At 43.2% G+C, this 13,148-nt stretch overlaps 1 protein-coding gene across 1 annotated transcript in view; it reads left to right on the top strand.

Annotated features, from left to right (window-relative positions):
- The first annotated feature begins 1,192 nt into the window (after positions 1-1,192).
- The window catches only part of ZNF717 (zinc finger protein 717), a 59,985-nt gene continuing 48,029 nt past the window's right edge, over positions 1,193-13,148 (top strand). Inside the window, 3 exon segments of the mRNA XM_063602827.1 lie at positions 1,193-1,318; positions 2,178-2,205; positions 3,336-3,394. Of these exon segments, the coding sequence (XP_063458897.1) occupies positions 3,338-3,394 (57 nt within the window). The 5' untranslated portion in view covers positions 1,193-1,318; positions 2,178-2,205; positions 3,336-3,337.

Below are 13,148 nucleotides of genomic sequence, written 5' to 3'. Positions count from 1 at the left end.
ACTCCCACATCAACCCTGAGCATTCAAGCCTGCGTTTCCCTGTTAGGAACCTCGGTGGTAGCCGGAGCTCTGAGAAACCCCTAGGCAGAAATCCTTGCCTAGTTTGTGGCAGAAATCAGGGAAGGAAAGGCAAAGTTCAGGTCTTTCTCACAATAAATAAACAAAGATAGCTAGATTTGATTGATTGGTGGATGGATGAAACGTGGGAGTTTATGGGCAAATATTTATCAGACACTGGAAGTGTAAGTTGTCACAAAGATTATGGAGTGCACCTGTCTTATGACCCTGTTATTTTATCCCAGTATATGCACTAGAGCATTTTTTGTAACTGTGTAAATTGAAGGCTTATAAATTAGTTTAGTGAGAGAAAAGATAACGGATTGGAAGATAATTACCATATTCATTAGTTGTGTTTTTAAAATTTTAAAGTAAAATAGAGACATGATTTTTTTCATGCTTTCGAATGCATTTATAAAAAATAGACTTGAGGGCTGGGCGCAGTGGCTCACGCCTGTAATCCCAGCACTTTGGGAGGCCGAGGAGGGCGGATCACGAGGTCAGGAGTTCGAGACCAGCCTGACCAACATGGTGAAACCCCGTCTCTAATAAAAATACAAAAATTAGGCGAGTGTGGTGGCGCGCGCCTGTAATCCCAGCTACTCAGGAGGCTGAGGCAGGAGAATCGCTTGAACCCGGGAAGCGGAGGTTGCAGTGAGCCGAGATCGCACCATTGCTCTCCAGCCTGGGCGACAGAGTGAGACTCCGTCTCAAAAAAAAAAAAAAAAAAAAGTTACTCATTACTAGCATAGACTAATTGGCCTCTATTGAAATTTCTCCATTATTTTCACAATGTCCCAGGCTGTGAAACCAGGATTTAATAAAGAACCAGAATGCCACATCTGTGTCACCTGGGTAGGGACCAGTCCTGATCCATTAAGTCCGGGTCTCTGGGTAACTGGACTCACTGCTGGGCAAAACAGAATGTCCGGCGTGGGTTCCTAACGGGGGACCGCAGAGCCTCATGGGAAATGTAGTGTCACCTTCCAATGATGTTACCATCAAGGACCCTGGGAACCAGCTTTTCTCTCTGCGCATGCGCCGCCCCGCCCACTCCGCCATTTTCCTCCGGAAGTGCGGCACCCAGAGGCGGTCTTGTAGCTGGGCCAGCTTGGGGCTTGGTTCTATGTCCCTGCGGGTCGGTGCGAGGGCGAAGAGGAACCCGTGGGCCTCGGGGGATCCCGGGGGGCCGGACCAGTGTTCCCCAGTTGTGGGAGCAGACGCGTGGGCGCATCGCGGGCGGGCAGGGCCTGAAGTGCAGGTGCGGGCCGCGGACCCTGGCGAGGGCTGGGAGGACAGGCGTGGGATCCCGGCAGTGAAACGGGTTCTAGAGGCGCAGGAGCGGGTAGGCGAGGCCGGTGGCCCTGGGCCCGGAGTCTGCAGGCTGCGCTTCTGTCCTGCCACTGAGGGACCCAGTTACCAACCCGCATGACGCTCAGTTTGCCCATCTGTCCCAGTGCTAACACACAGTTCTCGGGAGACGTTCCCCATTCCCAGAGGAGTAGTGCGAAACGCGTGCGCCTCGAGTCTTAAACTGGGCGTTTGTATTAGTTGGGTTTCCCGGTGTCTCTTTAGCAAGTGAAGTTTCTGGTTCCCTCCTTCACTGTGTGACCTGCCTAGTCCTCCTGGGTTGCGTTTACAGAAGTTTATACGAGACCTAGTTTCCAGGGAAGAACTCACTGATGCCGCGAGGGAGATGGGGTACTGGATGATGGTCTTCAGCCTTAAGGGTACTTCAGTCTTAACCGTGTGTTATAAAGTTTGAAAGGGAGGGTTCCCTATGAATAAGAAGCGCACTTGAAAGAACAGCCCTCTGGTCTAACCTCTCACTGGTGCTTCAGAGGAGGATAAAAGGTCACAGGTGAAGATCCCAGTTTTCCTCGCTCGGGAAATATTAATTCTACTCCCTAGAATGCACAAGATTTGCAAAGACTAGGTGACAGTGGAAGGTTTGGACGAACTTTCAGAAGGTTGAGGTGAATTCGGCTGAGAAGAACAGGCAAGGACCTAGGAAATATTCCTTATTTGAAGGGGCCTGAAAGTGTGGTCTGGGGTACAGGAGTGACCTGTCATACCTGAGAAGATTAAAATACTCTCCAAACACGGTCCCATTCCTTCAGCCTTTCCTCGTTGTTTCCAGCGTTTGAGGTATATTAAACCTAGTCCATCACCAAATTTAGCTTTAGCATTAGATTGTGAAGTTCTGTTGATTGTATTTGATTTGTAATTTAAGACTTTCTCCCCCTACGTAATTTTGTTAAAAACATTGAATTCTGTTCACTTAGGTGTAACAGTTAATACTTGCTGTTTAAGGAACTAATTAAACCTTACTGGCTTATAAAAAACAACCACCATTTTATTTGTTTGAAGTTCTGTGGATCTGCATTTTGGTGTGGTGGGTTCAGCTGGGTAGTTGATATATTTACGTTGCCTGGATCACAAAAGAGGCCTTGGTCACCTGGTGCCTTGACTGAGCCTGGTTGGTTTAAGATAGTTTCCTTCACAATCTGGCGGCTTGTGGTGACTCTTGGCTAGGCCCTGTGTCTCCACCAGGGTAGCTCCAGACCTCCTCACAATATGACTGTGTCCAAAAAGGCAAGAACCAATGGATATTTGCATCACATTTTCCATTGTCCATTCACTGGACAAGTCAGATGGAAAAGCCCAATTTATTGTCAGAGCATAATATGAGGGCTTGGATACAGGGAAAGGTGTTATTGGGAAACATGAGTAGAATGGTGTACTGCAGGAAATACATATTATGTACATTTAAAAAAAAGTAATTGTAGGCCAAAATTGCTGGGTTGCAAGATGCACTTTCCATGATGTTCAGGTATAGAAAAGCAAGATGTACTGTCATGGGAACACTCATATGAAGTTATTTGTGGAATCCACATATTAATAGGAAAATAGTTAATACAGCCCAGTATATTTCTATAACATTTATTTTAGTGAACTTATAATGTTTCTTTGTATTAAATTATTAGATTATATCTTTAGGTAATATTGTTGCTAAATTAGTAGGTAATACATATTTTTATTCAAAATAAATTGTGCATCTAATGTCTACCAATTAATGTACTTGTAGATGTATCTTATCTTGAGTCTTTGCTGCCCCTAATGAGGCTTGAAGGACTCTTCTCCCATGGGGAAGTTTTTCTTTTTCAGGAGGGAGGAGGGCTTTTCCAGGTAATGTGTCTAGAGTGTTGGGCAGAAGAATCTGGGACCACACCACACCAGTTCTCTCCTTAATTCACGTCATTTGCCTTCTCTCCCAGCTATGTTTCCAGTGTCCTCTGGGTGTTTCCAAGAGCTACAAGAAACGAATAAATCTCTGGTGAGTTGTTTATTTTTTCTTCACTTTGTTTTACACTGTATTTTCTGAGTTTATGGGTGTCTGTGAATTAAAAAGGAAAAGTGGAAATAAGTAAAACTCAGGTTGAAGGAAATATACATAAATAAGATAAAGCTGACCTGTAGATATAGACAGGTTATAAGAGCTTAGAGTTGTCTAAGTTGAGTGCAAATTTTCCTCTGATCTTTCTGATGCAGTGACAAAAAAGGCAGTCATGGTTGTTACGTGATTGGAATGGAACCCGAGAAGAGAGCATGCTGTGTTCTTGTGGGACAGGAAAGCTTGCGTGCACCAAGTCTGAACCACCACCTTCAGTGGTGACATAGGTTATGTGCTGGAACATATTTCACACCGGCCTGGCAGTAAATACTTGTAGTGTTGTGCAGTGGAAACGGTCATCTTCCGCTAAAGCACGGCGTGTTGTGCAGTGGAAATGGTCATCTGCCGCTAAAGCACAGTGTGTTGTGCAGTGGAAAAGGTCATCTGCCGCTAAAGCACAGCTTCCATCATAAGGTATGCTCCTTGCTGTGGTGGAACATATTTCACACCAGCCTGGCAGTAAACACTTGTAGTGTTGTGCAGTGGAAACAGTCATCTTCCGCTAAAGCACAGCATGTTGTGCAGTGGAAATGGTCATCTGCTGCTAAAGCACAGCTTCCATCGTAAGGTATGCTCCTTGCTCAAAGAATGTGGTCCCAAACAGCTTTTGGGAGGTCCTCCTTGATTCATGGATGAAACCCGGAACATCTTGAGAACTGAGTTAACCACAGATCCTTAAATAACTCTCCACACCTTTATCTTAGTTTATCTCTACATGCAGGGTGTGCAGCAGCCTGTTCAAAGTGATATTTTCTGGGAAATACTTCCAGTGTTTATTTGCACTTTAGCCCACTCTGTGTAGTCCTAACTTATTTCTTCTAAACTCACCATTAACCTAAATAATAGTCAAATTTAGGGGGACTGTGTTTGCCTTACTCGAGTCTTCTACCATAGTTGAAACTGTCGTATCCGAGCGAGTTAGAGAGAAACGCCACACTTTGAGATGAATTCAGGAGTCCTTTATTAGCCGGCGACTGTGAGACGGCTAACGCACGAAATTCTCTCGGCCCCGGAGAAGAGGCTAGATTTTCTTTTATACTTTGGTTTAGAGAGGGGAGGGGGGATTCTAGCTGCAGCAACTTTACAGAAGAAAAAACAGACAAAAAAGTTAAAAAGACAGATGGTTACAGGAAAACAAACTGTTCCCGGTGCAGGGGCTTTAAATTCACCACAAAGTGATAGGTGAGGGGGCTCTGGGCGTTAGCTGCCGGACAAATGTGCGGGCTTTATGATACTATCTCTGAGTAAATTGCTGGGAACTGCAGACATCGCTTGCCTCAGCGCTTTATCAGTTAATTGCAGTCTTTGATATGTTGAAAGTCAGCTTGCACAAGTTAAAGTCCTTGAGGAAAAGGAGTGGGTAAGGAGCCCTTGATGTCTTGTAAATGAAGGAGCCAAATGGAGTTTGTCCGGTTTTCTCAGCTAAGGGAGAGTCTATTCATATTAAAAATAAGGTTAGGTATCTAAGGAAGAGTCTATTCATGTTAACACAACTTTGGGTATTACAAAATGTCTGTTCATGATCTGGAAATTCTTCTGTGTTAGTTCTGTTAAAAGAAAAACTTTAAAGGAGTTTAGTTGAGCAATAAACGATTCATGAATCGGAGAGTCCCCAGAAACACAGCAGATTCACAGAGACTCCAGCACAGTCATGTGGTGGAAGAAGATTTATAGACAAAAGGGAAGTGGCATACCGAAATCAGAAGTGAGGTACAGAAACAACTCAGCATTTGCCTTGTTTGAACACAGTTTGAACACTTGGCAGTGCCTGAGTGGTTGAAGTTTGGCCACTGGGATTGGCCAAGACGCAGCTGTTGTTCCAGGTGCATACTCTCAAGTTAGGTTTTCATTCTTGTCTACCTATTAAGGTAGGTTGCAGTTCATCCACAAGGACTCATATATGGAATTATGGAGTCCTTCTCAGGCCATACTTAGTTCACTTTAACAATTCCTTCCCTGTGGTTATTTTCTCAATTTTGAGAGATTGGCCAAAACTTCAGTCACTGGTGTCACTATTACCATTGCAAATGTGCTTACTTGCTTTAGAAACCCACTGGGAAATAGACCAGTGAGTTTTGAAAAGGTGGACCAAGGACTTGAGTAGAAGGTACCTTCTTATGCTGGAACGTCCTGTTTACAGGAGAAAAACAAAACCTGGTTTGTTCTAGGATTTATGTGTTTCCTTAAAGTCTTAGTTTGATTATGTTACATTTAGCATGAGTAACTCCATTTTGGTTTGGTTTGGTCTGTTGGAACCTATTGCATGAGCTTAGTTTAAAACAATGGCCTCTCATAATTTTGCTTAAAAAATTCCTCCTTTTGGCTGGGCGTGGTGGCTCACACCTGTAATCCCAGCTCTTTGGGAGGCCGAGGTGGGTGGATCACAAGGTCAGGAGATTGAGACCGTCCTGGCTAATACGGTGAAACCCCGTCTCTACTGAAAATACAAAAATTAGCCGAGCGTGGTGGTGGGCACCTGTAGTCCCAGCTACTTGGGAGGCTGAGGCAGAATGGCCTGAACCCAGGAGGCGGAACTTGCAATGAGCCAAGATCTTGCCACTGCACTCCACCTGGGGACAGAGCAAGACTCTATCTCAGAAAAAAAAAATTCCTCCTCTTTAGTCAAGTTCTCACTTAGTTGAGAGTGTGACCAAAATGTAGGGCCTTAGCACCACCCTTAGTTACCATTATTTTGGGTTTCCGGTTTAGCACATCACTCCCATTGTTTTGGGTTCCAGTTTTAGCACGTGACTCCCATTTTTTGGGTTTCTGGGTTTAGCACGTCACTCCCATTGTCTTGGGTTCCGGTTTTAGCACGTCACTCCCATTGTTTTGGGTTCCGGTTTTCGCATGTCACTCCCATTGTTTTGGGTTCTGGTTTAGCACATCTCTCCCATTGTTTTGGGTTCCGGTTTTAGCATGTCACTCCCGTTGTTTTGGGTTTCTGGTTTAGCAGGACACTCCCATTGTTTTGGGTTCTGGTGTTCGCACGTCACTCCCATTGTTTTGGGTTCCGGTTTTAGCACATCACTCCCATTGTTTTGGGTTTCTGGTTTAGCACGACACTCCCATGGTTTTGGGTTCCGGTTTTAGCACGTCACTCCCATTGCTTTGGGTTCTGGTTTAGCACATCTCTCCCATGGTTTTGGGTTCCGGTTTTAGCATGTCACTCCCATTGCTTTGGGTTCTGGTTTAGCACGTCTCTCCCATTGTTTTGGGTTCTGGTTTTAGCACGTCACTCCCGTTGTTTTGGGTTTCTAGTTTAGCACATCACTCCCATTGTTTTGGGTTCCGGTTTAGCACATGTTTCCCATTGTTTTGGGTTCCGGTTTTAGCATGTCACTCCCATTGTTTTGGATTTCTGGTTTAGCAGGACACTCCCTTTGTTTTGGGTTCTGGTTTTAGCACATCACTCCCATTGTTTTGGGTTCCGGTTTTAGCACATCATTCCCATTGTTTTGGGTTCTGGTTTAGCACGTCACTCCCATTGTTTTGGGTTCCGGTTTTAGCACATCACTCCCATTGTTTTGGGTTTCTGGTTTAGCACATCACTCCCATTGTTTTGGGTTCCAGTTTTAGCATATCACTCCCATTGTTTTAGGTTTCTGGTTTTAGCAGATCACTCCCATTGTTTTGGGTTCCGGTTTTAGCACATCACTCCCATTATTTTGGGTTTCTGGTTTTAGCAGATCACTCCCATTGTTTTGGGTTCCAGTTTTAGCACATCACTCCCATTGTTTTGGGTTCCGGTTTTAGCATGTCACTCCCGTTGTTTTGGGTTTCTGGTTTAGCAGGACACTCCCATCGTTTTGGGTTCTGGTTTTCGCACGTCACTCCCATCGTTTTGGGTTCTGGTTTTAGCACATCACTCCCATTGTTTTGGGTTTCTGGTTTAGCACCTCACTCCCATTGTTTTGGGTTCCGGTTTTAGCACGGCACTCCCATTGTTTTCGGTTCTGGTTTTAGCATGTCACTCCCATTGTTTTGGGTTTCTGGTTTAGCAGGGCACTCCCATTGTTTTGGTTTACGGGTTTTACACATCACTCACATTGTTTTGGGTTCCGGTTTTAGCACGTCACTCCCATTGTTTTGGGTATCTGGTTTAGCAGGACACTCCCATTGTTTTGGGTTCTGGTTTTAGCAAGTCACTCCCATTGTTTTTGGTTTCTGGTTTTAGCAGGTCACTCCCATTGTTTTGTTTTCTGGTTTTAGCATGTCACTCCCACTGTTTTGGATTTCTGGTTGAGCACGTCACTGCCATTGTTTTGCGTTCCGGTTTTAGCACGTCACTCCCACTGTTTTGGGTTTCTGGTCTAGGACATCACTCCCATTGTTTTGGGTTCCGGTTTTAGCAGATCACTCCCATTGTTTGGGTTCCGGTTTTAGCACGTCACTCCCATTGTTTTGGGTTCCGGTTTTAGCAGGTCACTGCCATTGTTTTGCGTTTCTGGTTTAGCAGGATACTCCCATTGTTTTGGGTTCGGGTTTCAGCACGTCACTCCCATTGTTTTGGGTTCCGGTTTTAGCACATCACTCCCATTGTTTTGGGTTTCTAGTTTAGCAGGTCACTCCCATTGTTTTGGGTTCTGGTTTTTGCACATCAGTCACATTGTTTTGGGTTCCGGTTTTAGCACGTCACTCCCATTGTTTTTGGTTTCCGGTTTTAGCAAATCACTCCCATTTTCTTTGGTTTCTGGTTTTAGCACGTCACTCCCATTGTTTTGGTTTCCAGTTTTAGCATGTCACTCGCATTGTTTTGGGTTCCATTTTAACACGTCACTCCCATTGTTTTGGGTTCCAGTTTTAGCACATCATTCCCATTGTTTTGGGTTTCTGGTTTAGCATGACACTCCCATTGTTTTGGGTTCCAGTTTTAGCATGTCACTCCCATTGTTTTGGGTTCCGGTGTTAGCACGTCACTCCCATTGTTTTGGGTTTCTGGTTTAGCACGTCATTCCCATTATTTTGGGTTCTGGTTTTCGCAAGTCACTCCCATTGTTTTGGGTTCCAGTTTTAGCACGTCAATCCCATTGTTTTGGGTTTCTAGTTTAGCAGGTTACTCCCATTGTTTTGGGTTCCGGTTTTAGCACATCACTCCCATTGTTTTGGGTTCCGGTTTTATGTTTTGGGTTCTGGTTTCAGCACATCACTCTCATTGTTTTGGGTTTCTAGTTTAGCAGGTCACTCCCATTGTTTTAGGTTCCGGTTTTAGCACATCACTCCCATTGTTTTTCGTTTCTGGTTTTAGCACGTCACTCCCATTTGTTTTTGGTTTCTGGTTTTATCACGTCACTGCCATTGTTTTGGGTTCCGGTTTTAGCATGTCACTCCCATTGTTTTGGGTTTTTGGTTTAGCATGTCACTCCCATTGTTTTGGGTTTCGGTTTTAGCATGTCACTCCCATTGTTTTGGGTTCCGGTTTTAGCACGTCACTCCCATTGTTTTGGGTTTCTGGTTTAGCATGTCACTCATAGGTTACAGTGTCCTTATAGTTGCACATTTTTTTAAATCTCTTGTCATTCCAGTTGAAGAGATACCATTTGACATTTTAGACATGGCTGCATGCAAACTCTTAAAACATTTGAGGAAGTACAGTGCACCAGGGAGACTCTTATGACTGCTGGGATATCACCAAGAATTTGGCATATGCTCCTTACTCAGGGTCCCTGTAAATCAAACCACCTAAAATCAAATAGATTAAAGAATGAGTTAGATAAAGAGTTTACTTGCTTAACTAAGTCGGTTTTTTGTTAATTCCCTACAACCAAATCTTTATAATACCCCATGTTTTCTCCATATGCCATAAGTGTTAGCAGCTGCACAGATACTTAAGATAAGAGTCTCATGATAGTAGAGAAGTCTTGATCTGTGATCTTGGTAAAAGCTGTTCACATTAAGGATGCCATCTTCTTCTGTGGGAGAAACTGTCCTTGTTAGCTTTACCTTAAGGGTTCCAATGGGTATACGGTTCCGAGTGTGGAGGGACCCTTCTGAATTGTGAGACTATGAACCCAAAGTTTATGGTTTTAAAGTTTTGCTGTCATGTGGATGGCAAGGGCAGTCCTTCTCTGATGTTCTCAGAAGATCCGGTCATCAGATTCTAGATTGTGAAGGGGTTGACTGTCCTCAGTGAACCATAAAAGGCTTTCTTTACTGGTGAAAATACACTTCAGCATAATAATCTACTGTTTCAACATCAACCTTCTTGCATGGAAGAGCTTTTATACAATCAGAAAACATGCACTGAAAATGAAAACTGAATGAAATCCCTTTATAAAATGTTTAAATGGCCCATCGGGTAACCAAATGTACCTGAAGTTTTGATTGTTTTCCTAGGAATATAGGTTTGACAAACCAAACATTGGTTATAAACTATTTTAGCAATTTAGAAATCACCACAGCAATATATTTAATTTGGATCATTTTATCTTTTCCATGATGAGTTATGGAATGCAGAACTTTTAACAACAGAAGCTTTAAGGACTTAAGAAGAACAAGGCAGCCATTCTGGTTCTTCATAAGTCCGTGCTTAATTAACATTAGACTTACATCCTCTTGAATACCAGCTGTTTCTCCAAATTAGGTGCATGGCACTGGTAACTGAAGAGTTATAGGTAATTTGACTTAGACCATGGAGTTTATTTAAATTATATATCTAAACAATTTCAGTATTGGTGATTTAGCATGCAAATCTGGCAAAATATTTCCTTGGTATTCAATTTTTGTTTTACTTGGGTTAGCAGTTTTATAAACCAGTTGGTCTTTTTATTAAACTTTTGGGAATTTTTTATTTTTTATTTTTTTTGAGACAGAGTCTCATCTGTTACCTAGGCTGTAGTGCAGTGGCACGATCTTGGCTCACTGCAACCTCCGCCTCCTGGGTTCAAGCGATTCTCCTCCTCAGCCTCCCGAGTAGCTGGGATTACAGGTGCACATCACCACACCCGGCTAATTTTTGTATTTTTAGTAGAGGCAGGGTTTCACCATTGGCCAGGCTGGTCTCAAACTCCTGACCTGAAGTGATCCACTGGCCTCAGCCTCCCAAAGTGCTGGGATTGCAGACGTGAGCCACTGCACCCAGCGTAACTTTTGGGAATTCTTAACCAGTCCAGTTCTTGGGGAATCGGGGAACTTATGGGGAATATTTACCCATGATATTAAAGTTATTAGAAACCTGTGTTCATGAGTGTTTTTCAGGGTCCTTTTCATTCTTTCATGAATCTTCTAAGAGACACCATATTCTAGAATTTTGCATGCTTGTGAAATTTTTAGAAACTGCATCACCATTAAGCAATTAACTGTGGAAATGACTTTAAATAGTTATAGTTAAAGACAATTGACAAGGAAATTTGGTTATTTCTGTGGTTTACAATAACTTAATAACCATAATTAGGGTGGATGTGGTGGCTCATGCCTGTAATCCCAGCTGTTTGGGAGGCCAAGCTAGGTGGATCACCTGAGGTCAGGAGTTTGAGACCAGCCTGGCCAACATGGTAAAACCCTGTCCCTACTAAAAATAAAAAAAAATTAGCCTGGTGTGGTGGCAGGTGTCTGTAATCCCAGGTACTTGTGAGGCTGAGGCAGGAGAATCTCTTGAACCCAGGAGGTGGAGGCTTCAGTGAGCCTTGATCACACCATTGCACTCCAGCCTGGGTGACAAGAGTGAAACTCTGTCTCAAAACAAAACAAAACAGGTAATTATGATAGATAGCATATAGACATATTAGAATTTTAGAAATCCTGGCCAGGTGCAGTGGCTCACGCCTGTAATCCCAGCACTTTGGGAGGCTGAGGTGGACGGATCACGAGGTCAGGAAATCAAGACCATCCTGGCTAACACGGCGAAACCCCATCTCTACTAAAAATACAAAAATTAACCAGGCGTGGTGGTGGGCGCCTGTAGTCCCAGCTACTTGGGAGGCTGAGGCAGGAAAATGATGTGAACCTGGGAGGCGGAGCTTGCAATGAGCCAAGATCGCACCACTGTACTCCAGCCTGGGTGACAGAGCAAGACTCCGTCTCAGAAAAAAAACAAAACAAAACAAAACAAAAAAAAAACAAGAATTTTAGAAATTCTATACAATTTTAGAATGGATTGATGACATACACTAAATATAACCTGAAGAAGGTTCAACATTATTTTTTATTTTGACAGTGCTTCCCATGTGACTTAACATGTTAAATAGTCCTGTTTACCTCTCTTTTGGGTGCTTCAGGGGCCTCTGTAGCATCCCAAAGTTAGAGGTCAGAGAAGACAATTTTGAAGTTGAAATTTGATTTTGGGAAGCCTATTAAATATATTAAAGGTTTAAACACTTGATGTTATGAAATAGAATTCCAGGTCACCGTAAGTCATTCATTTACCTAAAATCATGACTTAAAAAATTTTTAAAGGGCAAAAATCTTTACTCATTGATAGAGGGAAGACTTACCTTCCCAAACAATCTGCCTCTTGTTTTTCCTGTTTTTTTTTTTTTGGTAGTTTATTTACAAGGCAAACAAATTTTTCATTATTTTTTAATATTACCTGAAAATCTTCTTTAAAGAGAGAAAGCCAAATGTCACCCAATTTTTCATAAAACCTTATAGACAAATCTATTATTCTTTTTTTTTTTTTTGAGATGGATTTTCCCTCTTGTTGCCCAGGCTGGAGTGCAATGGTGTGATCTCAGTTCACTGCAACCCCCTGCCTCCCGGGTTCAAGAGATTCTCCCGCCCCAGCCTCCTGAGTAGCTGGGATTAGAGGCATGCGCCACCATGCCCAGCTAATTTTGTGTTTTTAGTAGAGACGGGGTTTTTCCTTGTTGGTCAGGCTGGCCCTGAACTCCTGACCTCAGGTGATCCACCTGCCTCAGCCTCCCCAAGTGTTGGGATTACAGGCATGAGCCACTGCGCCTGCCCATTTTTTTTTTTTTAAAGATAGCGTCTTGCTCTGTCGCCCTCCTCACCACATTATAGCTCTGGGGGCCAAGCTGCATCACAATGGAAAATCATGGAACCACAGGAAGAATCCACTCAGCTTTGCAAGATGCTGTTCAAGGGGTTGCTTGGAGTAACCAAATTAACATTTTTCATTCTGTCCAGAGCAAAATACATGTGACAAAACAGACATGAGCCACTTTGCTTGGCATCCAGTATCAAACTGGTAAGACTCAAACTTGCTCCCAGATGGGCCGTGCCATCTCTAAATCTTTTTAGAAGCTTCTGCATATTAATAGGCATCCCTAGATGAGACTAATTTGGGAGCCCTCATTTTTAAATGCACTTCAGGGCATTATTCATTTGGAATGTTCCACTGTAAGTTATCTTTAGTAAGATTTTGCCATTTCTGTAAGACTTCGCTGCTTCCCAGGCCTAATGTATTAGCCAGAAGGAACTTAGTTTTCCAGAAATTAAGGATCCTATTTTTACCTAAAATATTGGCTTTACTCCTAGGTTCCCTTGATTAACTTAGCCAATGATTTTTTTTTCCTACCTAAGCATGCGAGAAAAATGAAACAAAGGGGTAGAACACAAAAATCCCTGTGAATTTTCAAAAGCCAAATTTTACAACCGTTCCAATATTATCATTTACTCCACTTTCCTTCTGACCCAGTCAGATGTAGGAGGCCTCTAACTGGAACTGGATTCAAGCCAG

Source organism: Pan paniscus, chromosome 2 (assembly GCF_029289425.2).
Source record: "Pan paniscus chromosome 2, NHGRI_mPanPan1-v2.0_pri, whole genome shotgun sequence".
NCBI classification, from domain to species: Eukaryota; Metazoa; Chordata; class Mammalia; order Primates; family Hominidae; genus Pan; species Pan paniscus.
This window is presented reverse-complemented; position numbering and strand designations above follow the sequence as displayed.